Source organism: Globicephala melas, chromosome 6 (genome assembly GCF_963455315.2).
Source record: "Globicephala melas chromosome 6, mGloMel1.2, whole genome shotgun sequence".
Lineage (NCBI taxonomy): Eukaryota > Metazoa > Chordata > Mammalia > Artiodactyla > Delphinidae > Globicephala > Globicephala melas.
This window is the reverse complement of record NC_083319.1, coordinates 23,456,228-23,483,986: the sequence shown is the minus strand read 5'-3', so window position 1 is coordinate 23,483,986 and position 27,759 is coordinate 23,456,228. Positions and strand designations below refer to the sequence as shown.

The 27,759-nt window shown below is 43.4% G+C and overlaps 1 protein-coding gene and 1 non-coding gene across 2 annotated transcripts; both read right to left on the bottom strand.

The window, feature by feature from the left end:
- Positions 1-219: 219 nt before the first annotated feature.
- On the bottom strand, positions 220-5,781 carry C6H9orf152 (chromosome 6 C9orf152 homolog). The gene is made up of 2 exons (XM_030859039.2): positions 5,589-5,781; positions 220-1,958 (listed from the first exon to the last, which is right to left on the bottom strand). The coding sequence occupies exons 1-2, from the start codon at positions 5,779-5,781 to the stop codon at positions 1,447-1,449; spliced, it is 705 nt and encodes a 234-aa protein (XP_030714899.2). The 3' UTR covers positions 220-1,446.
- Positions 5,782-24,542: 18,761 nt separating this feature from the next.
- On the bottom strand, positions 24,543-24,615 carry TRNAR-UCU (transfer RNA arginine (anticodon UCU)). The gene has a single exon. It is a non-coding gene; the product is annotated as a tRNA-Arg (tRNA).
- Between the last annotated feature and the right edge of the window lie 3,144 nt (positions 24,616-27,759).

Here is a 27,759-nt window from a genome sequence, read left to right as displayed (position 1 = left end):
ACAGTGGAATTTTCATGAGTGGGGAAAAAAAAAGCTGCTGTGTGAGGTTTGGGAGTTGTTTGTTACTCAGCAAAACATAGCCTATCCTGATTGATACACTGTAGAAAGAGGAGTTACTTCTGGGAAGCCTCTTTAAAACAAAAGCAAAGGAAAAGTTTTTTCAGAAAATTTCCTTGTTTTTCATTAGACTATTAAAAAAATTAACAACTGGCTCTTATTAATTATTCACAAAAGGAATCACAATGAATCCCCAAATTGGAGGGAATTTCGGGGATGGCCCAAGGAGAAGGCACATACATATTTTGACAGGAAATGACACTCCTACGTAACATCTCTCGATGTGGGTGGGCAAGACTGGATCACCATGGGAACAAAAGGACGATGTGGGTAAAACTTTAGAGAGAGAGAATCTGGCATGAGGAAAAGTCACTTTAGGTGTGTTTATTAAAGTTAAACATTAACCAGGTAAGATAATTTCTTCCCCACCACCCAAGTAATACCTGCTTCACTTTGTCTTTGGTTTAAAATATACCAGGAAGGATCTGAATGATTCAAATTTGGCTGAAAACGGAGCAACTTTTGAGGAACACATACATTCCAAGCAGGAACATTTCTTTATCTTCTTCTTTCAGGCTTCATTACTATATATCTTCAATGATGGGCAGTGTTTAATTTGGAGAGAGAGATTGAAGAAGGGAAGAAGAGAGCAAATAGGAAAAGAGGGAGGGAGGGAGGGAGGAAGGAAGGAAGGAAAGGACGGAGAGAGAAGGATGAAAGGAGATAAACCTATAATGAGACTGGAATGTGCAGTCTCAATGAGAGGGGAGAGATGACCAACCCTTCCTAAAGACACTTACACAGAACAGTAGGTGTCATTGTTTTGACCCTTTTTACCCAGGGTGACCATACTTTGGGAGGCTCAAGCTAAAATGGTGTGGTCACTACCAAAGAATGTAGAGACTTGTGAGCTGGTCTCCAGGCATAGCGACCAGAAAAAGGAAATTCTCAGAGCCCCTCTCTTCTCCAGAACATGTGAGAAATCCTCAGAAGTTACTGAAAACAAGATGGCCCACGCCTGTCGACTCTAGGGCACTGCAAAGGCATCCCCTGGCTAGGGTCTCTGTCTTACGTTTCAAAATTCTCTAGTTCTAAGGACTGAGTCGATGTCCATAGCAATGTCTTCTTATATAAGCAGAATGGGGCTGCACTGATCAGACAGCACTCTTTCATCCTGAGCTGTGAGCAGTCTGGTCTGGGCAACCTCTCTCTTTTTTTTTTTTGAAGGACAAGTCTATGTGCCCACTGCAAAGTTCACGTCCCACCATCCCGACGATTGATGTAGTCCAGTTCTGCTCCCAGCTAGAGGCCCTAGCTGTGCCTCTGCCTCCTAAGTTCTTAGGTGAGGCCATAGGTGGCCTCAAGGTTGAGACCTTTGGGTGGAAACCTTCAGGCTGGGCCATACAAGCCCAGGTTCCGGGCCGCCTGGGAGATCCTGGGAGTTTTCCTCTGGGGAAATGGATAGTGAGCTGGTCTTCCAGACCTGTGTGGCTTCTTTATGGGAGGAGGGCCCTGAGCGCCAATGTTTAAGCCAGATCCCACTGCCTTTGTTTGGGTATCGCCCACTTGACACTCATGCTGGGCTGCCTCTGGGATCGTGCTTCCTTGCTGAGTCATCTGAGTGTCTTCCAACAAGCCTGGGAGCCTTTGCTCAGCCCCCATGAACTTGTCCTTGTGCTTTACTTGATGACTGGTTTCCTGGTGGAAGGTTTGGACCGAGCGGTGCATCTCTAGGTGCGTGTGCCATGGGGACTCGGGGGCCTGGAAACAGCCTCTGTCAGCCTCCTCCAGCATCTCCTCTGCCTCAGGATCCGCCTCTTCTAGGGACAGTGAATGCCTTCTCTCCTTGTTAATCCAAACAGCACTGACCACGGCCTCAGCAGGAGCAGGCATGTTCCCTCCTGAGAAAGCAAGGCACCAGCAGGGTCACCACTGCAAAGTACGTGGGTGGCTCTCATTTGGGGGGTCTCAGAGCTTTCAAGCTGAAGGAAGGACATGCCAAATACACCAAGGAGACCAGGTACCCAACACACTGCATTATCTGTCTCTAACACACACACATACACACACATTCCTGCACAATTATTCATTTATTCAACAAATATTTATTAGGCCCTTGTAATGTGCCAGGCATTATTTATTCTAGGTCTTGGGAATACAGTAACGAACACTGAGACAAAATCCACCTCTTCATGACGTGGTCTAGTGGAGTAGAAAAAGAATAAGCAAATAAACATACTATGATAAAGTTGCTGGTGGTAATCAATGCTATGGAAAAAAACATTCGAGTGTGATAGGAGACTTCAGATTTTGACTGCAGTGAGGAGTGAACCCTAGGAAGAACTAGGGAACTCGCATTTCAGACTAAAAGAATAACGGGGACCAAGGGCACAACATGTGTTCACCCACATGTGTGATTCACATAACACTGGCCAGTGGAAAGGGTTATTCTTAACTTACAGGGTTTTGTGTTGTGGGATTCTGATAACGGGTTTAGCACCCAAAGCAGAGGAGAGGGGAACTGTGTTTTGAGGCAGTTCCTTTTGGAGGACTGGTCTTTATCTTTCTGAACCATAGCCACTGTTCTGGGAACATGTTTGCAGCACCTACTGCTTCCCTGAACTGGCTTCAGGGATGAGAAGGCAGACAGATGTCTTTCTTCCTTCTCAGGGACATCTTTTTGCCACCTTGTGGAACATGATAGTTTCTTGTCAACTCTTGGTGGCATTGAGGGTTAGAGAAATGACTGAAAGGCATTTTCCTATAGAAAGGAGACCTGTGGCCAGCTTGGAATTCCCTCTGAAATGCAGTGAAGCTCCCTTGAGCATTCTGACGTTTGTCCCTGCTGGAGGCCCCTAGGTGACAGAGTACATGGTGTGAGTGGAGAGATGGTGTTGAAGGAATAAAGCCAGAAGGAAGCCCTTGAACTCTAGTGCTAGGAATCCAGAACACCTGCCACTGCATCTCTAGAACCTAAATTCATTCCATAACACTAAGGATGAAGAAAGCTAATTCCAGAGGGCTTCCTTCCATTAATCAGCTCCCAGAGTACGTGCCCTTCCAGATACAGCCCAGTGTCTTAAGACACTGAGATCTAGTTTTAGTGGGAGCCAATCTCAATGGCCACTCTGTCTTCCTGAGTCTCTGCTATGCTGGACACGGAGGATCCCTAAACTCCCTCTACTTGCTTGGCTTCATGGCATTAATATCTCCTGGTTTTCTCCTATCATTTAAGAAAAATGAACTGTGGTAAGACACGCAACATACAACTTACCGTCTTAGCCATTTTGAAGTGTACAGTTCAATAGTGTTAAGTCCATTCACATTGTCGCGCAACCGATCTCCAGAACTTTTTCATCTTTTTCAAACTGACACTATACCCGTTAAACAGCAACTCTTCATCTCCCCCACCCTGGCAAGCACCATTCTACTTTCTGTCTCTGTGAATCTGACTACTCCAGGTACCTCATATGAGGAGATCATTACAGCACTTGTCTTTTTGTAACTGGCTTATTTCACTTAGCATATGTCCTCAAGGTTCATGTAGGTTCATCCAAGATGCAGCATGTGTGAATTCCCTTTTTCGGGCTAATATTCGTCTGCTACCATTTTGACTGCTGTCTTCCCTGACTTTTCCTCTGCTTGTCCCTTCAGTATTTGAGTATTGTAGAACTCTAATTGTCATCCCAGCCTCTTATCAATTTACACATTGGTCCTCCACAATTTTATCCGTGCCCATGGCTTCAACTACTACCAATACGTTGATGACCCCCAATCTATATCTCCAGCCCACATTCCTCTCCTGAGATCCAGGCTGGTTGGAAGTTTTACAGACAACTCCCTCAAATGCAGCATATTCACAAACAAATTCATCTCTTCCTAATCAGAAATCTTTTTCTCCTATATTCTCTATCTCAGTGAATGGTACCACCATCCAGCCTGTTGCTAATGTGCAGGCAAAATTGCTTTTTTGCCCCCTCCCCCAGCATCATTTTCACCTCAATTTTGTAATCTTACTCTGATTTCTCCTTGGAGAACCACCTTATTCCTCACGCCCAGTCCAAGTGCTTCAAGTGTCCTTCTAACTCAGACTCGTGTGACGTAACGATCTGGTCCTCAGCCAATTAGCACAGAAAGCCCTAAGGAGCTTTATACGTATGAATTTATTTAGTTCCCATTCCCAGCTGAAAGGCGAGGAAGCTGAGTGACAGAGTAACGTACATGACTCGTTCAGATCTGCACAGAGCAACTCAGTGGCACAGCTGGGACTCAGGTTCAGGCCCTTCTCCAGAGACCAAGTACAGGAACACTCCATCAGGCAGCACACGACTTCTCACAGTTAGAGCAACAATGCGGGCTTGCAAACTGCTAGACATGCCCTGAAAGACTGACTGAGCCTGCGGGTGAGCAGTCTTCCCTGGGGAAGCAGAGCCTGAGCACTCCTCCTCGCATTACCCTGTTGTAACTCGTGATGTAACTCATGTCCATGATGTAACTCATCAAGTGGTGACCACGGAGGAGGGAGGTTTGAGTTCTAGGAGGCAGGAGAAAGGGGCAGCGGGGAGGGGTGGGGCAGGGGTGGTCAATTCTACGGGGCGTGCTGAGTTTGAGGTGTCTTTGGGGACATACCCATCACATGTGTGGGTGAGTCTGAACCACAGGTGTGTTAAATCTGTGTTCATTCGATACAAGTTTAATTAATGCTCGCTGAGTAACTGAAAGAGTGAATACCCTTGAGGGTGGCATAGGGCTTTAGGAAACTCCCAGCTTCTGCCCTGCAGAGAGAGGGGGCTATTCGGCTGAACCAGTTCAGTTCAAACGGACCCCACTCACTGGCAACAGCCCAAGTTGTGAGAGGTGGGTGCCTTTACCCCAAGGCAGTGCCCTTCCTGTCCCAGACAGTGAGGACCCTCTGGCCCCTGGTTCCTTCCCAGACTTGCCGAGAGTGGGGTGGGCTGCTCAGTGAGTCCTGAACTGTATAAACAGCCACAGAAGTTCCCAGAGCACAGTCCTGACCTTTCAGGGGGTCTTCCTACCTCTCTTGACTTGCCCTCTCGGTTAGAGGAGGAACGGCCGGGATGTGACCATCACTTGCTTTCTGAGCCCTGTGCTCCTAACTTCCTCCTGGAATAAGTCTGAGTTCCCAGAGGGAGGAGGCTGCTCCCCTGGAGGCGGGGCGTCTGTGTCTTAAGCCCCCTCCCCAGCTGCTGTTTGAGGGGGTGCAGAGCTCGCTCCGGGAGCCTGGGTGCCTCCTGGGTCCCTGAGCCCTGCGTTTCCTCTGGCCAGCGCTCAAGCTGTTGGGAACATCACGTGTCCTCTCTCCCCGGCAGCGCGCTGCCTGCCGGCTGCCGGCTGCCGGCTTGAGGCCCCAGCGGAACGGCCCTGCACAGGCCAGCCCGCCTCCCTGCCCTTCCCCACCAGGAGGCCAGCAGAGCCCTGGCCCTGCGCTGCCCACGGCTCAGCCACCCATTCTGCCCACAGCCAGGCCCTCGTGCCCTTCCCTTCTGCCCCCAGCACCTGCCCAGCCTTACCTTTCGGGAGCACCACCACGTGGGCCTGGGCCTTCTGTTGCCGTCTCAGGCCTGCATACTGCGCTCGCAGGAGCTGCATGCTGAGCAGGGGCCCTTTCCCTGGGGCCTGAGTCCCAGAGCCGTCGGCCATGAAGGGAGACCCCAGCTGCCAGAAGTGGGGCAGGGTAGGGCATGGGCAGGGCAACTCCTTCATCCGGTTCCGGGAGCAAAGCAAACACTGATGGGCAGGGCTGGTGGGGGAGGTGGTAGGGCTCAGGGAGAGGAGGGGGGAGAGGGAAGTGAGGAGAAAGGTGGAAAGATCTGGAGAAGAGCAAGGGAGGGAGAGCCAGAAATTGGGGGAAGGAGAAGGGTGGGAGTGGGCGGGAAGGAGAAGGAAAAGTTGGAGGGGGAGGAGGGAAGGAAGGGGTGCAAAGAGGGGATTAAGAATGGAGGAAGGAGGTGATAGCTGCGGGGGATGAATGGGGGGAGAGAAGAGTGAGCACGGGGTGGGGGGCAGCAGGAGGAGGGAGGGGGCAGGGAGGGAGTGAAAGTGAGAAATTGATGTGCAGGGAGTGAGGGGAGGAGCCGGGGACAGAGAGAAGGACAAGCAGAGCTGCTTGGAGCCTTTTGGGGTCCAAGGAGTATCCTATTCCAGGTCCTTCACTGCTTGATCCGAAAGTGTAGAATACGATTCCAGGAGCTACAGTGAAGCCTCCTGTTTCCTGGCAGAGCTGGAGCTAGTGCTGGGGGATGCCAAGTGCCCGCCTTGGTTCACACCCCTTGGAGCTAGTGCTGGGGGATGCCAAGTGCCCGCCTTGGTTCACACCCCTTGGAGCTAGTGCTGGGGGATGCCAAGTGCCCGCCTTGGTTCACACCCCTTGGAACTGGAACAGGATGTTTGTCAGCAAACCTGCCTGTTCGGTTGGCAGTTGGAAAAGGAGCTGGAGCCTCAGGAATATGCACCAGCATCCGGGCAGAGGGAGACCCAGTAGCAAAGGTACCCCTGAGACCTCCACTCACCGCCCAGTGTGCAACTCAGGAGAAAGCCCAGCCCCAAAGTCACTGCGGGGACAGAGCCAGGGGAGCCCTGGCCTCTAGCCAGCCCCACCTCTTTGACATTTGACGTAGGCTCTGTGGTCTCAGCATTTCCCAACCAGTTAAGTTGGTGTTTATCTTACCCACAGCTACGTGCGCTCTCCCCCTCTGCTTGCTAGCCCCACCATGTCTGTAACCGCTTTGAATCCTAAACCCTCTCTCTTACATCAGCTTCAGCCTATCCTGGCTCCATTTGGCGGATTAAGTTTTCTATCTTCTCCTAACATAATTACCCAAAATATCTACAGAGGCAGTGGAAACAGTAGTAGCTGAATTTAGGAGACATCTTGGAGAATAATGGGATGGTATTTAGCCACAGGACGTTGGATGAGAGATGGAGGGTGAAAGTCTGCTGGGTGTTATATGCCGTATACATATATGCTATATACTTTGTTGGGTGGTATGTACTGCTGTAATAAGGTACTGCAAATTGGTTGGCTTAAACAACAGAAATTCATTGTCGTAGAGTTCTGAAGGCTGCAAGTCCAAGGTCAAGGTGTCAGCAAGGTTGGTTCCTTCTGGGCATTGCAGGGGGAATCTGTTCCGTGCCTCTCACTTTGTTTCTTGTGGTTTGCGAGCAACCTTTGGCTTTCCCTGGTTTGTAAAAGTATCACCTGATCTTTGCCTTTATATTCACATGGTGTTCTCCCTGTGTGCATGTCTCTGTGCCCAAATTTCCCCTTTTTATAAGGACACTAGTCATATTGGATTAGGATCCACTCTAATGACCTCATCTTAAGTCAACTATTTATATCTGCAATGATCCTATTTCCAAACAAGGTCACATATGAGGTACTAGGGTTAGGACTTCAACATATGGATTTGGGGGGGGGGACACAATTTAACCCATATCAGGTAGAGAAATGGTAGTTCCAGTCACAGAGATGGCACAGGAGAGGAGAAGATTGGGGCAAGGGAGAGGAGGAGGGATTTATTTTAGATGTTATGTTTGAGGTACCTATGATTGTTGGGTCATCAGGAGGGAGTTAGAAGCTTGATAGAGAGAGGCAGATGTCATTGTTTGTGAAAATGATACAGTTCATTATTGGAAAAGTTTTATCATTAGATAGTCATGCATATAGAGAATTGAGAGATGGTCCAAAGTTGCTTTCTTTTCCCTTTTCAGTCCCCACTAGCTTGTTCAAGTTCATGTTTAATGGGCAGAAGAGTGGTCTCCTCCATGCACTTCTACTTTCTTCTTTATCCTTTCTTGTCCCAGCATCTAACTTCTTCCTCTTGGCATCTGGTCCATCATTATGTTCTAACTACTGAGAGAGGGAATGAATTGTCTAGGCTAGTGGGGATTCTACAAGACTACTTTTTAACATAACTTCTGTGCCACTATTTAAAAAAAAAAAAGACTCTCTTTCCCCCACCTCCTCAAGACCTCTGCAGTTATCCTGGCTTGGGTTGGGTAGGGCTCCATCAGTGGGAGGGTATATACTCCAGGAAGAGGGTTATGAAGGTGAAAATGTTCACCCTACTGTATAAGAATTGAAGTCTTCAGTCCATATGTGTCAGCTGAAGTCTTAGAATTGAATGAAATTTCCAATTTAGGAGGATATTTCAAGATACCAAGCTCTAGGAAGACCAATATTTAAGGGGCAGGCAGAAGTAAGAAGGTAATATTGAAAACAGAAGAAGTGAACTCAAAATGATAGGAGGAGAAACAGTGAAGGGCAGCATCCCAGACTGTAAGGAAGGAAAGAAATGTCGCAGAAGAGCCAGACTGGCCAAAAGGGGGAGACAGAATCTCTTGATTACCTTCCTGCCCTATAGAATGGTATCTGAGAAATATACACAAAAGACTGGTTCTCAATCTGGCCACACATTCAGACCACCTTGGGAGTTTTATTTATTATTTTTTAATTATTTTTTGGGCTGTGTTGGGTTTTCGTTGCTCAGTGTGGGCTTTCTCTACTTGCGGCAAGTGGGGGCTACTCTTCGTTGCAGTGCGTGGGCTTCTCATTGCGGTGGCTTCTCTTGTTGTAGCGCATGGGCTCTAGGCGCGTAGGCTTCAGTAGTTGTGGCATGCAGGCTCAGTAGTTGTGGCTCGCGGGCTCAAGAGCACAGGCTCAGTAGTTGTGGTGCACAGGCTTAGTTGCTCTGTGACCTGTGGGATCTTCCCGGACCAGAGCTCGAACCCGTGTCCCCTGCATTGGCACGTGGATTCTTAACCACTGCACCACCAGGGAAGTCCCACCTTGGGAGTTTTAAAAGAAACACCCATGCTTGAGTACCTCCCCTAAATATTCTGAGTCACGTAGTCTGGGGTGGTATCTGGAGATTGGTATGTGTCTAACGTTCTCCACTGCTCTAGAGAGCCAGCTGCCCAGATTTCTGAGACCCTGGGTCTCTGGTTGAGAGATAAATGGTGGGAAATAGCCCGAGCTTCTTCATCCTTTTTTTTTTTTTTATCAGGGAGCCTCTCTAGCATGAGCTGAAGACAATAGGGACCCCTCCATTCTAGTCCAGTTGCATCTGCCATCAAATTGGACTCAATTTCTACTATATTTGGCATTTCTTTATCAGTCTTCATCTTTTAATATTGATAGTTATCCCGCTCTATGATTGTATCTTTGTAAGTATTCTGATGAGAATCAGGAGAGGCTACCAACTGCTGGTTGCCTGACTTTTGGAAGCTTAAATTCCTTCTTTAATTCATATGGTTCCTCTCTCTCTTTTAATACCCACATCTTTAATCTATTTGGAATTGATTTTAGTGTGAGAGTTTCAGATAAAGCATGAATCTAGCTATTTTTCCTCCAAATAATTGTCCAGTTGCACAGTAGCACTTATTGAATAAACTTCCCTTATGTTGCAATTACAGTAATAATAGTGTAAGAAAACATTGGCAATGGTATCCCATTCCAGAGAGTCTTCTGAAATAAATGAAAAATGTTATTGAGCTGGAGCCCTTCCTGAAAAATGATGACGGCTACCACTGAAAGGACATGCTTTATTATTCGGGAGGACTCACCAGGGGAGCAAGGAATAAGTTTGCTCAGGGTTCCAGACACCAGAAAGGGATGAGATGCCCTGTTATTTGAAGAAATATTTTCTTTTTTCCGTATGGTTTAAACTGTACTGAACCTGAAAATGAAAGTCTGTGTTGAGAGGTAAGCATGTGTTTAATCTAACAGGGTCAGTAAAGAAAGGAACCACTTTCCCTGCAGCTCTCATGGGAGCTTATAGTAAAGGAAATTAGACCTAGAGGATCCAAGTCCACTCCTGTTCAAGGGACCCAGCTCTTCTATAAGACTTGGGTGACAAAGGTGTCACTTAATCACTAGGGCACTCTTCCAGAGAGAATCACTCAGACCGGAAGCACTATAAAGGCCAATCATTGGTGGGCGGAGATTCAGACACTTGAAGAAGCCCATACGGGAGATGGTTGGCGAGCCAAAGGCCAGGAGAGCCAGGTATATGTGGGGGTGTGTGAGCAACAGGAGTGGATCCTGTCCTGATGAAGGACTTAAGTTTTGAGTTCTTTCCACTGGAGACTCCAGGGAAGGCTTAAGATACACTGATCTTTACCTTTTCCTCTTCTCTATAATGATTTCACTCTGAAATTATCCCACCTCTACCGCTTAGCGATGTAGCCTTCGAAAGACCAAAAGGGCAAGATGGTGAGGGATGGGAGGCCTTCCTGGGATGTCTTCTTGCTGGTTCCAGTGAGGAGGGGCCTCATCCTGTTAAGTAGACTGTGAATTGGGGTTCCATGTGGACAGTGTCCACAGGAGACCCAGGTGTGATGGGAAAGAACTCAGGATGTCGAAGAGTGCTCCAGGGCAGACAGACTCCTAAGTTCAAGGTTCTCGGCCTTATGGAATGAGAGAGATTCCTCTCTGAAAAAGGCAAGTGTGTGCCAGACCTGTGAAAACAATAGTTTCATTCACTGAGCCCAGACAACTGTGGGCCATGTATGTGCTAATCACTCCATGTACATAATCAATTTTTTTGTGGGGTAAAATGTACATAACATGAAATTTACCATTTGAACCATTTTAAGAGTACAGTTCAGTGGCATTGAGGAGAGTCACAGTGTTGTACAACCATCACCGCTCTGTATTTTCAGAACCCTTCATTGTCCCAAACAGAAACTCCGCACCCGTTAAACAGTCATAACCCTTCATTCCTTTTCACCCCCGCAACCCCCAGTTCCTGGTAACCTCTATTCTACTTTGTCTCTATGGACTTGCCTACTTTGGGTACTTCATGTAAGTGGAATCATACAATATTTTTCCCTTTGTGTCTGGATTATTTCTCTTAGCATGATGTTTTCAAGGTTCATCCATGTTGGAGCATGTATCAGTACGTCATTCCTTTTTATGGATGAATAATATTCTATGGTATGAATATAACACATTTTGTTTATCCATTTGTCCATGGATAGACATTTGGCTTGTTTCCATAGTTGGCTATTGTGAATAATACTGCTATGAAAATGGGTACACAAGTATGTGTGTGAATCCTTGCTTTCAGTTCTTTTGGATATATATCTAGGAGAGGAATTGCTAGGTCACATGGTAAATCTATGTTTAATTTTTTGAAGAACTTGTATGTAATCAAATTTAATCCCCCTTGAGAACAACGTGAGAGAGGCAACATTATTATCCTTTCTCCTTCACCTTTTATATTGAATTCATCTCTAGCCCAGGTAGTTCCAACTCTGAAATATATCCCAAACCCGTACTCTTGTCTGCACCTCCCCCGGCACCATCTTAGTCTCAGTTGTCCTCGTTTCTTTCGCCAAGACCCCTGCAACAGCCTCCTAACTGGCTCCCTGCTTCTATACCGTGCTCTCCCATCTATTCTCTTCTCAGTGATCGGTGTTCTCCTGAAGGCCCAAAGCAAATTGACTTACGCCTTCCCCCCTAGTTAAAATCCTTCAGTGGCTTCCCAACGCCCTCGAACTAACATTCAAGTCTTTCTCATGGCCTATGAGGTTGTGCATGTCCTGGGTCTGTCTCACCACACCAGTCTCCTGGTTGACTTTCCTCTTGCTCCCTACATTCTAGACCAGATTTCCTACAAATACGTTACAGGTGTGCCCAAGATTGAGACCCACAGACCCCAGGGCAGTTGCCTCCAACCACAAAGAGCTCATACACTTACTCCAATGGCCCATACAAAGAGTATCATCTTCTAGGTGGGCCACAAGGGGAGAAAGTTCTCTCGCCACGTTAGCCTTCTCTCATTTTCTTGAATGCCCCCCACGTCTGTTCCTCCTTGGAGCTTTGCTGTGTGCTGTTCTCTCCGTCTTCTAAAATACTCCTTTGCTTACCCTCATCTCCGTCCCCATTTTCATGGCATGATCACCATTTGCAGCACCTGCTTCTCACCTAGATAACTTGCAATCAACTTCAATTTTCAGTTTAAGAGAAGGCTTAAGAGTTAGGAGCATAGACCATGGAGCCAGACTATGTGGGTTTGTATCCTATCTTCCCTACTCTTGGCAGTGTGCCTTTGGGCCAGCTACTTAACTTCACCGTGTTTGCAGGTAAACCAATTCCCAAAGACAGGGAGGCAGTATGAGCTGAGTAAACAACCAAAACAAACTTCGCCTAGCATCATCTCCACAGACTAGGCTTTGTGGCAGTATTGCACCTGGATTCATTTAATCTGCACAGTAATTGTATGTGGTTAGATACCATGTTATTATCATCATCATTTCCATTTTCCACATGGGGAACTTGAGGCTTGGTGAGGGTAGATGACTTACTGGTAAGTGGCTTAGGCAAGATCAAGACTTTCCAATTCCAGATACTCAAACCTCAGAGCATCATTGCTGTATTTCAGTTGTATACAGAGTAATATATTGGAATGTCATTTGCCTGGGAACAGTGAAGTCCTGCCCTCCAGTATTGTCAGGATCCAGTTGTAGACAACGGATCCCACTCTGGCTAAGTCAAGCAGAAGGAGATTTCACATGAGGAATTGGGAGCTTATAAAATGGCTAGAAAAGCAGAAAGAGTAATTTTAGCCCTCCAAGCCACTCTACCCTTGTAACAAATTATGTTTTCCAAGGACGGCATAAACAGTATCTTCCATCCTACATGCTCTTTTGCAGTGAGTTTGCCACTCCCTCATCAAGAGATGGAGTCTGTATCTTCACCCTCATGAACCTGCATTGGTTGTGTGACATCATTTGACCAACAGAGCGTGGTAGAAGTGATGCTATGCCTGTTCTTGTCATAACCCGTAGCTTCTGGTGACTTTGGCTTCCTGCATTTTGGAATGCTTGCCCTTGGGTGCTCTTTCTTTAAGCCCAAAGACCAGGCTGCGAGCATCCCGAGCAACACGGAGAAACTGCATAAGCTGCACGTAGGTGCTTCAGTCAACATTGCCAGGTGAACTCCCAGCCAATAGCCAGTATCAACTGCCGGCCATGTGAGTGAGCCCCCTGGACATCCAGCCGAGTCGAGCCTTCAGATAACTGCAGCCCAGCCAACATCTAAATGTAATTTCATGAGAGACCCCAATGGAGAATTGCTTACCTGAGCCCAGTAAATGCATGAGTAATAATATTAAGTAGTTGTTTTAATTCACTAACTTTGGGGGTGGTTCATTACACAGCAGTAGATAACCAGAACAATCCTGACTCTGAATATGTTATCACTGTTGCTCAAACTACTGAACTGGGAAAACACCTGCTAAATTAGGAAGTTGCCAGGACAACTTCTAGACTTCAAGTCACACCATCTCTTCCATGAACCACACTTACAAAATGGATGCATGCATTCTGCCTCTCTGCCAATAAAAATTCTTGAAAATGCATCTGATTTGTGGAACCCAAAGCACCTATACTAGGTGAAGAGAATCCTAGCTGCAAGGAAGTCTGGGAAATGTAGTTGTTTCAAAGCTTCCCAGGCTTTGTAAGATAACAGAGGACTGACATGGATGTTGAGAAAAGCAATCCACAGTATGAGGCACCCATCGTTATTCCTAAATGACTAAGCAATTTCAAGACTCAGGAAAATGAAAAGAATGCTTTTTAAATGTATGTTGCATAATTCAGACTCTCTTTTCACCCGAGATATCTTTTGCATTCATTATTCCATAGACCACTGGGGCACAGTTCATCACACTAGATTATTACAGTGTTCAAAGAAATCTTATCAGTATCTGAGTATTTATATCCCTCTGGGAGTTTTTTTTAAATCTTTGCTGTCTTTTTAGTAAATACAAAGAGCAGTTGAAACAAATGATAGTGTTTTGATGCTAGGTTATATTTTAACCAAAAGAATGTAGACGTCTTGGTAGGGTTCGCCAAAATATTCACTGGAATATTTTACAGTCTTCAAGTACTGGTACAATTTATTTTTTAATGTGTATTTTTTATTGAGGTAAAACTCACATAGCATAAAACTCATATTTTAAACTTTTTAAAAATGAACAATCTAATGGCATTTAGTACATTCACAATGTTGTACAACCATTACCTCTATCTGCTTACAAAACATTTCATCACCCCAAACAGAAACCCCATACCCACTGAGTGACTCTCCCTTCCCCTATATCCCTATTTCCTCCCGATCACTAAACGGCTTTCTGTCTCTAAAATGGAACCATACAATATGTATGGTGCCTGGCTTCTTTCATTCAGCATAACGTTTTCAAAGTTCATCCATGCTGTAGCCTGTATCAGCACTTCCTTCCTTTCATGGTTGAACAATATTCCATTGTATGAATACATCACTTTTGTTTATCCATTCATCTGCTGATGGACATTTTGGCTATTGCGAATAGCACTATTTTGAATAGTATTGCTATGAATATCAGTGAACAGGTTTTTCTTTGAATAGCTCTTTTCAGTCCCTTTGGGTACTCTACCTAGGAGTAGAATCGCTGAGTCATAGGGTTGTAGCATGTTGTTTTCATCGCAAAACTTCCTTGGCTGAAACTGTTGCATTTTTTTTTAAAACCTGTTGAAAGGATGCTTTAATACTGTCTAAAACTATCTCCAATAAAAACAATACACTCAACTCCTGTAGTCTCTCCTGAAAGAGAAAGCTCAGTTCAAGGTTTGTCACAGCGATACACTTTCAGTTTAGAACTCTTATTGTTTTAGATATTTACAACCTTCACAAAGTACATAATTGTATACTGAAATTTTGCCATATCTTTAGAATATAGTATTTGGGGCAAGGGGAAATACAGTTTTTAAAGTTAGAACCTAAGTCATTGTTAACGTTTAAGTCAATGGCTTTATTAAGTTTATATACATTTCTAAAAGAACAAAGTACAAAACCAGATTGTCTTATTTCTTCAGCAGTTTACTAATTCTACCTTTCACCATTAAACAGAAACACTTTGATAGTTAAAGTTATCGTTGATCAACTGCTTGTGAGGACTATTCCTTCTGAAGATTATTCTGTAAAACTACATCCTAATTAGAATGGTATTGGCGTTCAAATACAACCAGCTGAATTTTATGAATGACACTACTTTTTAAAAAAATATTTATTGAGCACCTCTTTTTTAAAATAAATTTATTTATTTTTGGCTGCGTTGGGTCTTCGCTGCTGCGTGCGGGCTTCTCTTGTTGCAGAGCATGGGCTCCGGGTGTGCGGGCTTCAGTAGTTGTGGCACACAGGCTCGGCAGCCGTGGTGCACGTGCCCAGTGCTCTGTGGCATGTGGGATCCTCCCAGACCAGGGCTCGAACCTGCGTCCCCTGCATTAGCAGGTGGACTCCCAACCACTGCACCACCAGGGAAGCCCGACACTACTTTTTTTTTTTTTTTTTTTTCTGCGTTGGGTCTTCGTTGCTGCGTTGGGTCTTCGTTGATGCGTGCGGGCTTTCTCTAATTACAGCAAGTGGGGGCTACTCCTCGTTGCAGTGCGCGGGCTTCTCATTGCAGTGGCTTCTCTTGTTGCGTAGCACAGGCTCTGGCATGCAGGCTTCAGTAGTTGTGGCTCATGGGCTTCAGTAGTTGTGGCTCGCGGGTTCAAGAGCGCAGGCTCAGTAGTTGTGGCGCACAGGCTTAGTTGCTCCGTGCATGTGGGATCTTCCCTGACCAGGGCTCGAACCCTGTCCCCTGCATTGGCAGGTGGATTCTTACCACTGTGCCACCAGGGAAGTCCCCCGACACTACTTTTGAGTGTACTAACAAGTGTTTAGAACAGTGTGCTTTTGAGGATTACTTATTTTTAATTCACGCATTGAAATCTTGAACCACAAAAACAATGATGATGAGGAAAAAAACGTGCCAGAGCTATCTGGCTTCACAATGGTTATGACAGAAAAGTATAGTCAGCAGTTTCTTCCCAAATGAAAAGTCATCAGTGGGGAAGAAAAACCTTTGAAGGGTATCTTCAGTGGAATTTGGAACTTCCCTCACCTATCTTAGCAACTGCCTCCTATAGCAAGTTGCCTTGTGAAAGCGCCTTTCATATAAAAGAATAAGTTCCTTTAGAAAGGCTACAATGGAGAGAGGACTAACTAGGCCAGTGTTAGAAAATCTGCATCTGTCCCCGAGATCCTGAGCAGACCTCAGCAGCTTCCTCTTCTGCAATGCAAGAGGTCTGCACCGTCTGACACAACTTCCGGCTCTGTGTTTTCATCAAAGGCCACCAAGGAAGGAAACATGCCTTTTTACCTCATAACATGAAGGCATTTTTATAACTATTTTATGTATTGTTTTGATCTTCAGTTTAGTTCAGCAGTATTCTACGTGAAACACCCAGTGCGCCTCATATGTTACAAATATTCAAAAAACATGAGCTTGGTGATGACAATTCAAAAGAAGTCATATCCAAGTAACTGATGTGAAGAGACTCAGAAAATAAATCATTTTAGAATATTCTTTATGCCTTTAAAACAAAAAATAAGTATAATTTTATTTCAAGAAAGTATTTAGCATTTAAAGTGGAGAATGACTAATTGGTAGTGCTGGTATTTATTTTCTTTTCACATTGAAACTTGGAAAACAAGGTTATAAGTTAAACTCAACCTCTTTATTATAAAAGTCTTTATTTAGTCACCTAGGTTTTTTTTTACAACAAAGCACTTTTAATGTAATTTACAACACACATGCTTTGATTGAAGAGTGACTGTGAATGGATCCAGTTTTCTTCCAGCTGTGATGACAACTTTGTCATTTCTTCTAGAAGTACAGGCTCTGCAGGAAGCATTTTAAGGTGAACTTTTAAAACAACGCAAGCTATCCCTGGGCTGGCTGTGATTTATGTCATAGCATGTTCTGCCTATGTTTTCCTCTAAGAGTTTTATAGTGTCTGCCCTTACATTTAGATCTTATATCTATTTTCAGTTTATTTTTGTGTATGGTGTTGGAAGTGTTCTAATTTCATTCTTTTACATGTAGCTGTCCAGTTTTCCCAGTACCACTTATTGAAGAGGCTATCTTTTCTCCATTGTATACTCTTGCCTCCTTTATCAAAGATAAGGTGACAATATGTGTGTGGGTTTATCTTTGGGCTTTCTATCCTGTTCCATTGTTATCTATTTCTGTTTTTGTGCCAGTACCATACTGTCTTGATTACTGTAGCTTTGTAGTATAGTCTGAAGTCAGGAGCCTGATTCCTCCAGCTCCGTTTTTCTTTCTCAAGACTGCTTTGGCTATTCGGGGTCTTTTGTGTTTCCATACATACTGTGAATTTTTTTGTTATAGTTCTGTGAAAAATGCCATTGGTAGTTTGATAGGGATTGCATTGAATCTGAGATTGTTTTGGGGTCATATAGTCATTTTCACAATGTTGATTGTTCCAATCCAAGAACATGGTATATCTCTCCACCTGTTTGTATCATCTTTAATTTCCTTCATCAGTGTCTTATAGTTTTCTGCATACAGGTCTTTTGTCTCCTTAGGTAGGTTTATTCCTAGATATTTTATTCTTTTTGTTGCAACGGTAAATGGGAGTGTTTCCTTAATTTCTCTTTCAGATTTTTCGTTGTTAGTGTATAGGAATGCAAGAGATTTCTGTGCATTAATTTTGTATCCTGCTACTCTACCAAATTCATTGATGAGCTCTAGTAGTTATCTGGTAGCATCTTTAGGATTCTCTACATATAGTATCATGTCATGTGCAAACAGTGACAGTTTTACTTCTTCTTTTCCGATTTGGATTCCTTTTATTTCTTTTTCTCCTCTGATTGCTGTGGCTAAAACTTCCAAAACTATGTTGAATAATAGTGATGAGAGTGGGCAACCTTGTTAGAGGAAATGGTTTCAGTTTTTCACCACTGAGAACGATGTTGGCTGTGGCTTTGTCATATATGGCCATTAATATGTTGAGGTAGGTTCCCTCTATGCCTACTTTCTGGAGGATTTTTATCATAAATGGGTGTTGAATTTTGTCGAAAGCTGTTTCTACATCTACTGAGATTATCATACGGTTTTTATCCTTCAATTTGTTAATATGGTGTATCACATTGATTGATTTGCGTATATTGAAGAATCCTTGCATTCCTGGGATAAACCCCACTTGATCATGGTGTATTATCCTTTTAATGTGCTATTGGATTATGTTGGCTAGTATTTTGTTGAGGATTTTTGCATCTATGTTCATCAGTGATATTGACTTGTAGTTTTCTTTTTTTGTGACATCTTTGTCTGGTTTTGGTATCAGAATGAGTTTGGGAGTGTTCCTCCCTCTGCTATATTTTGGAAGAGTTTGAGAAGGATAGGTGTTAGATCTTCTCTAAATGTTTGACAGAATTCACCTATGAAGCCATCTGGTTCTCGGCTTCTGTTTGTTGGAAGAATTTTAATCACAGTCTCAATTTCAGTGCTTGTGATTGGTCTGTTTATATTTTCTATTTCTTCCTGGTTCAGTCTTGGAAGGTTGTGCTTTTCTAAGAATTTGTCCATTTCTTCCAGGTTGTACATTTTATTGGCATGTAGTTGCTTCTCTTAATCACTCATGATCCTTTGTATTTCTGCAGTGTCAGTTGTTACTTCTTTATCATTTCTAATTCTATTGATTTGAGTCTTCTCCCTTTTTTTCTTGATGAGTCTGGCTAATGGTTTATCAATTTTGTTTATCTTCTCAAAGAACCAGCTTTTAGTTTTATTGATCTTTGCTCTCGTTTCCTTCATTTCTTTTTCACTTATTTCTGATCTGATCTTTATGATTTCTTTCCTTCTGCTAACTTTGAGTTTTTTGGTTCTTCTTTCTCTAGTTGCTTTAGGTGTAAGGTTAGGTTGTTTATTTGAGATGTTTCTTGTTTCTTGAGGTAAGAGTGTATTGCCATAAACTTCCCCCTTAGAACTGCTTTTGCTGCATCCTATAGGTTTTGTGTCATCGTGTTTTCATTGTCATTTGTTTCTAGGTATTTTTTGATTTCCTCTTTGATTTATTCAGTGATCTCTTGGTTATTTAGTAGCGTATTGTTTAGCCTCCATGTGTTTGTATTTTTTACAGTTTTTTTTCCTGTAGTTGATATCTAGTCTCATAGTGTTGTGGTCAGAAAACATACTTGATATGATTTCAGTTTTCTTAAATTTACCAAGGCTTGATTTGTGACCCAAGTTATGGTCTATTCTGGAGAATGTTCCATGAGCACTTGAGAAGAAAGTGTATTCTGTTGTTTTTGGATGGAATGCCCTATAAAAATCAATTAAGTCCATCTTATTTAATGTGTCATTTAAAGCTTGTGTTCCCTTATTTATTTTTATTTTTGATGGCCTGTCCATTGGTGAAAGTGGGGTGTTAAAGTCCCCTCCTATTATTGCATTACTGTCGATTTCCCCTTTTATGGCTGTTAACATTTGCCTTATGTATTGAGGTGCTCTTATGTTGGGTGCATAAATATTTACAATTGTTATATCTTCTTCTTGGATTGATCCCTTGATCATTATGTAGTGTCCTTCTTTGTCTCTTGTAATAGTCTTTATTTTAAAGTCTATTTTGTCTGATGTGAGAATTGATACTCCAGCTTTCTTTTGATTTCCATTTGCATGGAATATCTTTTTCCATCCCTTCACTTTCAGTCTGTATGTCCCTAGATCTGAAGTGGGTCTCTTGTAGACAGTATATATATGGGTCTTGTTTTTGCATCCATTCAGCCAATCTATGTCTCTTGGTTGGAGCATTTAATCCATTTACATTTAAGATAATTATTGATATGTATGTTCCTATTACCATTTTCTTAATTGTTTTGGGTTGTTTTTTGTAGGTTTTTTCCTTCTCTTGTGTTTCCTGCCTAGAGAAGTTCCTTTAGCATTTGTTGTAAAGCTGGTTTGGTAGTGCTGAATTCTCTTAAATTTTGCTTGTCTGTAAAGGTTTTAATTTTTCCATTGAATCTGAATGTGATCCTTGCTGGGTAGAGTAATCTTGGTTGTAGCGTTTTCCCTCTCATCACTTTAAATATGTCCTGCCACTCCCTGCTGGCTTGCAGAGTTTCTGCTGAAAGATCAGCTGTTAACCGTATGGGGATTCCCTTGCATGTTATTTGTTGTTTTTCCCTTGCTGCCTTTAATATTTTTTCTTTGTATTTAATTTTTAATAGTTTGATTAATGTGTGTCTTGGTGCATTTCTCCTTGGATTTATCCTGTATGGGACTCTCTGCACTTTCTGGACTTGATTGACTATTTCCTTTCCCATGTTAGGGAAGTTTTCAACTATAATCTCTTCATATATTTTCTCAGAACCTTTCTTTTTCTCTTCTTCTTCTGGGACCCCTATAATTCAAATGCTGGTGCATTTAATCTTGTCCCAGAAGTCTCTGAGAGTGTCCTCAATTCTTTTCACTCTTTTTTCTTTTCTGCTCTGCAGTAGTTATTTCCACTATTTTATCTTCCAGGTCACTTATCCATTCTTCTGCCTCAGTTATTCTGGTATTGATTTCTTCTAGAGAATTTTTTTTTTTTTTTTTTGCAGTACGCGTGGGCCTCTCACTGTTGTGGCCTCTCCTGTTGTGGAGCACAGGCTCTGGATGCGCAGGCTCAGTGGCCATAGCTCACGGGCCCAGCTGCTCCACGGCATGTGGGATCTTCCCAGACCGGGGCACGAACCTGTGTCCCCTGCATCGGCAGGCGGACTCTCAACCACTGTGCCACCAGGGAAGCCCTAGAGAATTTTTAATTTCATTTCTTGTGTTCATCATTGTTTGCTCTTTAGTTCTTCTAGGTCCTTATTAAACGTTTCTTTTATTTTCTCCATTCTATTTCCAAGATTTTGGATCATCTTTACTCTCATTACTCTGAATTCTTTTTCAGGTAGACTGCCTATTTCCTCTTCATTTGTTTGGTCTGGTGGGTTTTTACTTTGCTACTTTATCTGCTGCATATTTCTCTGTCTTCTCATTTTGTTTTACTTACTGTGTTTGGAGTTTCCTCTTCGCAGGCTGCAGGTTCATAGTTCCCGTTGTTTTTTGTGTCTGCTCTCAGTGGGTGAGGTTGGTTCAGTGGGTTGTGTAGGCTTCCTGGTGGAGGGGTCTGGTGCCTGTGTTCTGATTTGTGGGGCTGGATCTTGTCTTTCTGGTGGACAGGGCCACAGCTGGTGGTGTGTTTTGGGGTGTCTGTGAACTTAGTATGATTTTAGGCAGCCTCTCTGCTCATGGGTGGGGTTGTGTTCCTGTCTTGCTAGTTGTTTGGCATGGAGTGTCCAGCACTGGAGCTTGCTGGCCACTGGGTGGAGCTGGGTCTTAGCATTGAGATGGAGCTCTCTGGGAGAGCTCTTGCCGATTGATATTACGTGGAGCTGGGAGGTCTCTGGTGGTCCAATGTCCTGAACTCGGCTCTCCCACCTCAGAGTCTCAGGCCTGACACCAGGCCGGAGCACCAAGACCCTGTCAGCCATGCGGCATGGCCTCTGCTGACCCCTTAGTCCCTCCAGTTCACTGTACTTCAGCTACACCTGACATCTTTCAGGTCCTCAACCACATTTAATTCTTTTCCACTTTAGAGACTGTGCACTTGCTGTTCCCTCTTTTCTCTGTTCAGTGGCCACCAACTGGATCCTTAGTTTCATTTACCTTCTTAGAAAACGCATTTTGTTGTTCACAAAGAGAACAGGAGGGCCGTGAGGAAATGTGTCACTTCTTCTAACCGGGCTCCCGGCACTGGAATCCCTGCCTCACCCCACAGGCGCGTGGCCGAGGGGGGCGCGGGCATGTGCCGGCGTTTGGGGCGGGCCTTCTGCTCCTAGGGGTCTGGGGAACACCGGGAAAGGCCGGCCATGCGCGTTCACAAGTCAAGGTTTGCACCTCGCCTGCCTGTGCTGCATTTGGCTTTTCTGTTGATATGTTAGGAGCTCTGCCCTACAGCAGACTGATCTTTGCATGTTAGTTGGTTTGTGTTTGGTTTTTTGGAAAGCAGACTATAGTTTATAATTCTTCATCACGTAATGACAAAATAACTACCTGTCTAGAAAATGATTTTGGGAGGCAAGGACATTTTCTGATGTCTTTGTCCTTCTTTTCCCAACACTGTTATTTCAAATGGATTAAAAGTTCATTATGAAAAATGCACAAAACTTTTCCTAAATTTGTTCTGATGTGGCCTGTCAGGATTATTACTGTTGCTGGGGGTGCATTCCTCCCGCTACACCTCTTGAGCTCTTGTGGCTGAATTAATAATAAAACTGACACAAGACAGATTACCAGGAGAAAAAGGAAGAAGTTAGTGTGGACAGAGGTCTCATAGAAATGGGACCTAAGAAGTGGCAAAGCAGGCACCTTTTCTACTTTTTAGACAAAGAAACAATAAATTTGTGAGGAATTGACAGGACAAAGAAATTTAGGTTTGGGGTGCTCAATTAGTGAATAAACTAAACAGAGTTTGGGCTTCAGGTACTAAATTAAGGAAGTAACAGGGTTTGTTTATGCAGGCTTCTTGACCTGAATTCCTGTCTCTGGTGATAAAGGTATCTTTCTACCTCCAGCTGCAGGGAGTATACCTTTCACATGAGAGATTTATTTCCTGCTTTCAGGGTGACAGAGAGGAGGGTCAGAGTATCCCTCTTGCATTGGCCATTTCTTAAATAACTTTAATTAAAAATAATCATTATGCCACTGTAGCATATTTTGGGGTGGTCCACTCTGGGCCCCAACATTACCTATGCAATTACCACTTAATGTAATGATTGTATAAAATCATTAAGTGAATTGTAGATGCAGTGTAGTGATTATGTGCCTGGAGTCTACAGCCAGAGTACCTGGGTTTGAATCCTGACTCTGCCACTTAATAGTTGTGAAATTTCATTTCTTAATCTTTCTGTGCTCAGTTTACCCATCTGTACATGGGGCTAATAAAAGCACCTTTGTAAAGATGTAAAGTCCTTGGACCAGTACCTGGCATGAAGTCTGCACTATAAAAGCTTGTTGAATGCAGTTTCACAAATTGGTCCAGATAATTACAACACCTTTAATCAAGATAATAAATAAATAGCACAAGTTCTTCTAAAGGAGGATGTTATGGATTTTAATTTTGACAATGCCTATCACTCCCTATAAAAGAACATTATTCCCCCAAAATATAACATACAAAGGCTATTGAAGGAACACTGTGGGACAATTACTTAATAATTAACTTTAAATACCTTAAAAGAGATATTATAAAATTAAAAAATTTTACTAATGACAAAACACCATGTACTATAATAATAACAGCCCCCACCTTTGCTTTTGAGGGCAAGATTCAATTCATTCAATATTTATTCCTTCAAAAAGTACTTATCGGGCTTCCCTGGTGGCGCAGTGGTTGAGAGTCCGCCTGCCGATGCAGGGGACACGGGTTCGTGCCCCAGTCCGGGAAGATCCCACATGCCGTGGAGCAGCTATGCCTGTGAGCCATGGCCGCTGAGCCTGCGCGTCCGGAGCCTGTGCTCCGCAACGGGAGAGGCCACAACAGTGAGAGGCCCACGTACCGCAAAAAAAAAAAAAAAAAAAAGTGCTTATCAACTACAATGTTTCAGACTCACTAATCAGTATAGAATAGTAAACTAAGGACACCTTATCTTCATGGAATTTCCAATCCAGTGGTAGAGACAGAAATGAAAAACAAGTTAACTAACAATTGTGTTATTACAATTTCTGAGAAGAACTAGGTGAAGAGAATACTACAAATAAATTACATAATGCGTATAAAGTGTTTAGGGGAGTTTCTGGTCCTTAGAATGCATACAATAAAAGTTATCTATGATTATTCATTATTCTAATAATTATTATAATTTATCCAGTTTATTCACCTGTTTAAAAAAATCCATCATCTTAAATTGAAGTTTCCTGCCCTCTAGTGGGGACTTTGAGTCATAGCCACACAAGCAACTGAGAATCTCAGGTTAAGTGTTTTTGATGTTTCAGCAGCTGTTTAATGAGCTCTCCTGCTGGTTGGGATGCCCAGCACTGTGCTCGATAAGCCATGCAAGACGCTTGCCGGCCACAGGGCCCCGCATGCCCATAACTTCCTTCAGAGGGCCTCCTTGTGCATGCTTGGTGCCATGTGACCTCACCATCCTCCCTGGGCACCATCTATAACTAGTCAGTGGCCTGTGAAGTGGCCTGGGGTAAAAACTCTACTGAATAAGCCTCCCCATATAGGAGGGCGATAGGTCCAGCGAATCAGCCTCAAAGCAGATCAAGACAGAGCCAATTAATCTGCAGTCAAAGAAAAGAGATGGAAAGTATTTGAACCCTGAGGATGACAGTATCAGAGAGAATTCCTGCTATTGACCAGCCAGGGCTGCCTCCCATCCCGAAGATATTGCAGTAGCCCCAGGCAAGTCCAGGTGAGGCTGTGACTGTTGCCTTTCTCCTATCTTCCCTGAACATCTTTACTGTAACCCTGAGTTAACCGAGGTAGTTCCAGTGTTAAAGAACCTAACAAAGGTGCTTAAAATACAAAAATTATTTGGCTGCACCGGGTCCAAGTTGGGGCACGGGGGATCTTTAGTTGTGGCATGTGGGATCTAGTTCCCTGACCAGGGATCGAACCCGGGCCCCCTGCATTAGAAGCACAGAGTCTTAACCACTGGACCACTAGGGAAGTCCCAAAGAAGCTTTAAATATCCATCCCATTTCATCTTTGCAACCTCTTGAGAAACCCGTATTATCATCTCCCAGGGGCTCAGAGAAGTTGAGTTACTTACCCAAAGTCGCATAGCTAATAACTAGCAGCACAGAATTCACACCTTGCTATCAAAGTTCATGTTCATTCCACTACTCCATAATCCATATCCATGGTATTGAAACCTGACTTAAATGGAGATATGAGATTAGATGTTCTCCCACATTTTATTTTAGCAAAAGTCTCTTTTAAAAATAACTAGGTTAGGGCTTCCCTGGTGGCTCAGTGGTTAAGAATTCTCCTGCCAATGCAGGGGACACGGGTTTGAGCCCTGGTCCAGGAAGATCCCACATGCTGCAGAGCAACTAAGCCTGTGCACCACAACTACTGAGCCTGTGCTCTAGAGCCCGCAAGCCACAACTACTGAGCCTGCGTGCCACAACTACTGAAGCCTGTGTGCCTAGAGCCCATGCTCCACAACAAGAGAAGCCACTGCATTGAGAAACCGCGCACCGCAATGATGAGTAGCCCCCGCTCGCCACAACTAGAGAAAACCCACGCACAGCAACGAAGACCCAATGCAGCCAAAAATAAATAAATAAATAAATATTTTTTAAAAAAACCAAAACAACTTGCTGGGGTACAGCCGAGGCCAAGAACCAATAAACTACTTTTTTTACATTTAAATTTAAATTGTATTTATTTAATAAGTAATACTGTGCATAACGCAATATCCAAAAAACTTTTAAACAGTGAAATTTCCCTCCCACCCTTATCCTCCAGGCATCCTCCTCCCCAGAGGCAACTGGTACTTCTCATGACTAGGACTTTGGTATCAAATATACGTAAAAAAATTCTCTTCTCTCTCTCAAGACCTTGCTTATTTCAGTTAACAATATTGCATGGATCTCATTCCATGTTAGGACGTAAAGGGTGTTCTCAGCTGCTTGACATTCTGTTTTATAAAATGTAGTACATTTCTTTAAAAAACAATCCTCTATTGACATTTGTGCTAATATGCACACACACCCCCCCCAAAGCATACAATTTCACATGTGTGCAAAAATAACTAGGCCGTGTACCTAGAAGTAGAATTGTTACTTTAAAAAGTGTATGCAGTTAATCTTTGCTGAATTTTAACAAAAGGCCATGTAGAGATTGTGCTGCTTTCTATTCAAAACAACAGTAGTTATGAGACGGAACTATTTAAATGGCTGTTTGTCAAGCTACCTAGTTTTGGAGAAACTTTTTATTGTTCACACTCCTGGCACGTCTGTTTGCAGAGGTGCATTTCTATGGGAGCGAGGGGGATGTGGGGAGGCGGGGCATGAAAGAAGGGATCCACTGTAGGCCTGAGCTCTTGGCCCGATCTTTTTTTTTTTTTTAACATCTTTATTGGGGTATAATTGCTTTACAATGGTGTGTTAGTTTCTGCTTTATAACAAAGTGAATCAGTTATACATATACATATGTTCCCATATCGCTTCCCTCTTGCGTCTCCCTCCCTCCCACCCTCCCTATCCCACCCTTGGCCCGATCTTAACACAGGTGTGGCCTGGGCCCTCTGCACTGCTGACTGGACTCTTGATCTGTTACACATTCAGGGAAAAATAGCAAATCTAATTTCACAGACTTACAGTCGGGACTTTACCCACAGCTGTCCCACCTGTAAATTTTGCCCTTTCTTGTTACCCCGACTATGAGTTTCTGTTTAGGCTGTGTTATCCAAGTTGCAGGCCTCTGCTCTGTTGTTCACCCACACTGTGGATGTCTGAATAGCATGTTAATTTGTGCACAGATCCAGATGTGTGCACTAAACACCAAGGAAGGTCTCTGAAAGTCCTACCATTCTCTGCTTCTGTTTTTACCAAAGAGTTCAACTGCATCTGTTTTTTGTTTTGTTTTGTTTTTTGAATCCCAGGAGGTTTTGTTAACAGCCCCTGGGCTTACAGAAATCACCCAACATGAACTGGCCAGGTGAGAGTTGCTCAATTTGGCATAATTTTCCTATTGTTTTTTTTATATTTAATTTGATTTTTTGATATTCTAATGGGCTCTTTTTGTGTTTTGGTGGATTTGGAAATGGGATGAGTCCAAGAACACAAGGGCCTTTGAGGATTGGAGTCAGGTTAAACATTGGCTGAAACTTCAACCTCCTGGGAAGTTCTTTTTCCGTTCGTCCTGGGCTGCTTAGTTCTTTTTCCTCAGAAGCTCTGGGTGGAGATGGGCCTGGGCAGACTCCTTACTTCTTCACTGTTGAATCATGAAGGAATAAGCCTTTTACGAGTCTCAACTTAGCTTCTGTGCCCCCAGATTTAGCCCAGATCTCTTGGGAGAGTGGACATTCCATTGAATGGTCAAAGGATAATGAGAGTAGCAATGAAATGGTCTCTGATTTAAAATGTAGATCCTTTGGGCCTTTAGGAAGTTTGTGACCATGAAAGAGAGAGAACCAGGTATCTATAGCTCTGACTTCTCCCTACCTGCCATCTGTAGAAGCAAAAAGCCATGGAGTAAGAAACTGGAGAAAAGTTTTGGTCCATCCAGAAACTGGAATATGTACTTTGCTTGAAGGCTAATTGACATACTCCCTGAAGACACCCCGTGATTGACAACAATTACATCCCCCCAAAAGTTCCTATATGAATTCACTTAGGGGTCCAAGCAGAAGGTGGACCTAAATTAAAGAGATTTCAAGCCACCTACAAGCATATGGAAACAGAAAACTCCCTTGAAATAAAACAGCTTAAGATGTTTATGACAGAGGTGGCACTGCAGAGCAGTGGGGGCAGAAGAGTTGATCCTTTTAATAAGCAATGTCTGGTCAAATGGATATCCTATGGGAAACAAATAAATCTTGACCTCTGCCTCAGATTATAGCAAAAACTCAATTCTAGAACTGTAGGTCCAACTGTAAAAAAACAAACAAAATCAATTTTCTAGAAGATATCATAAAATAATATTTATTTACTTGGTGAAGACAAAGATTGTTTAATCAGGACAGGAAAACTACTGTTAATAAAGGATATTATTGATAAAATGGACTGTATGAAAATCTAGAAATTCTTGATTTCTTGGAGATACTGTTAAAAGTAAAAATGCAAGGCATAGAGTGGATATACA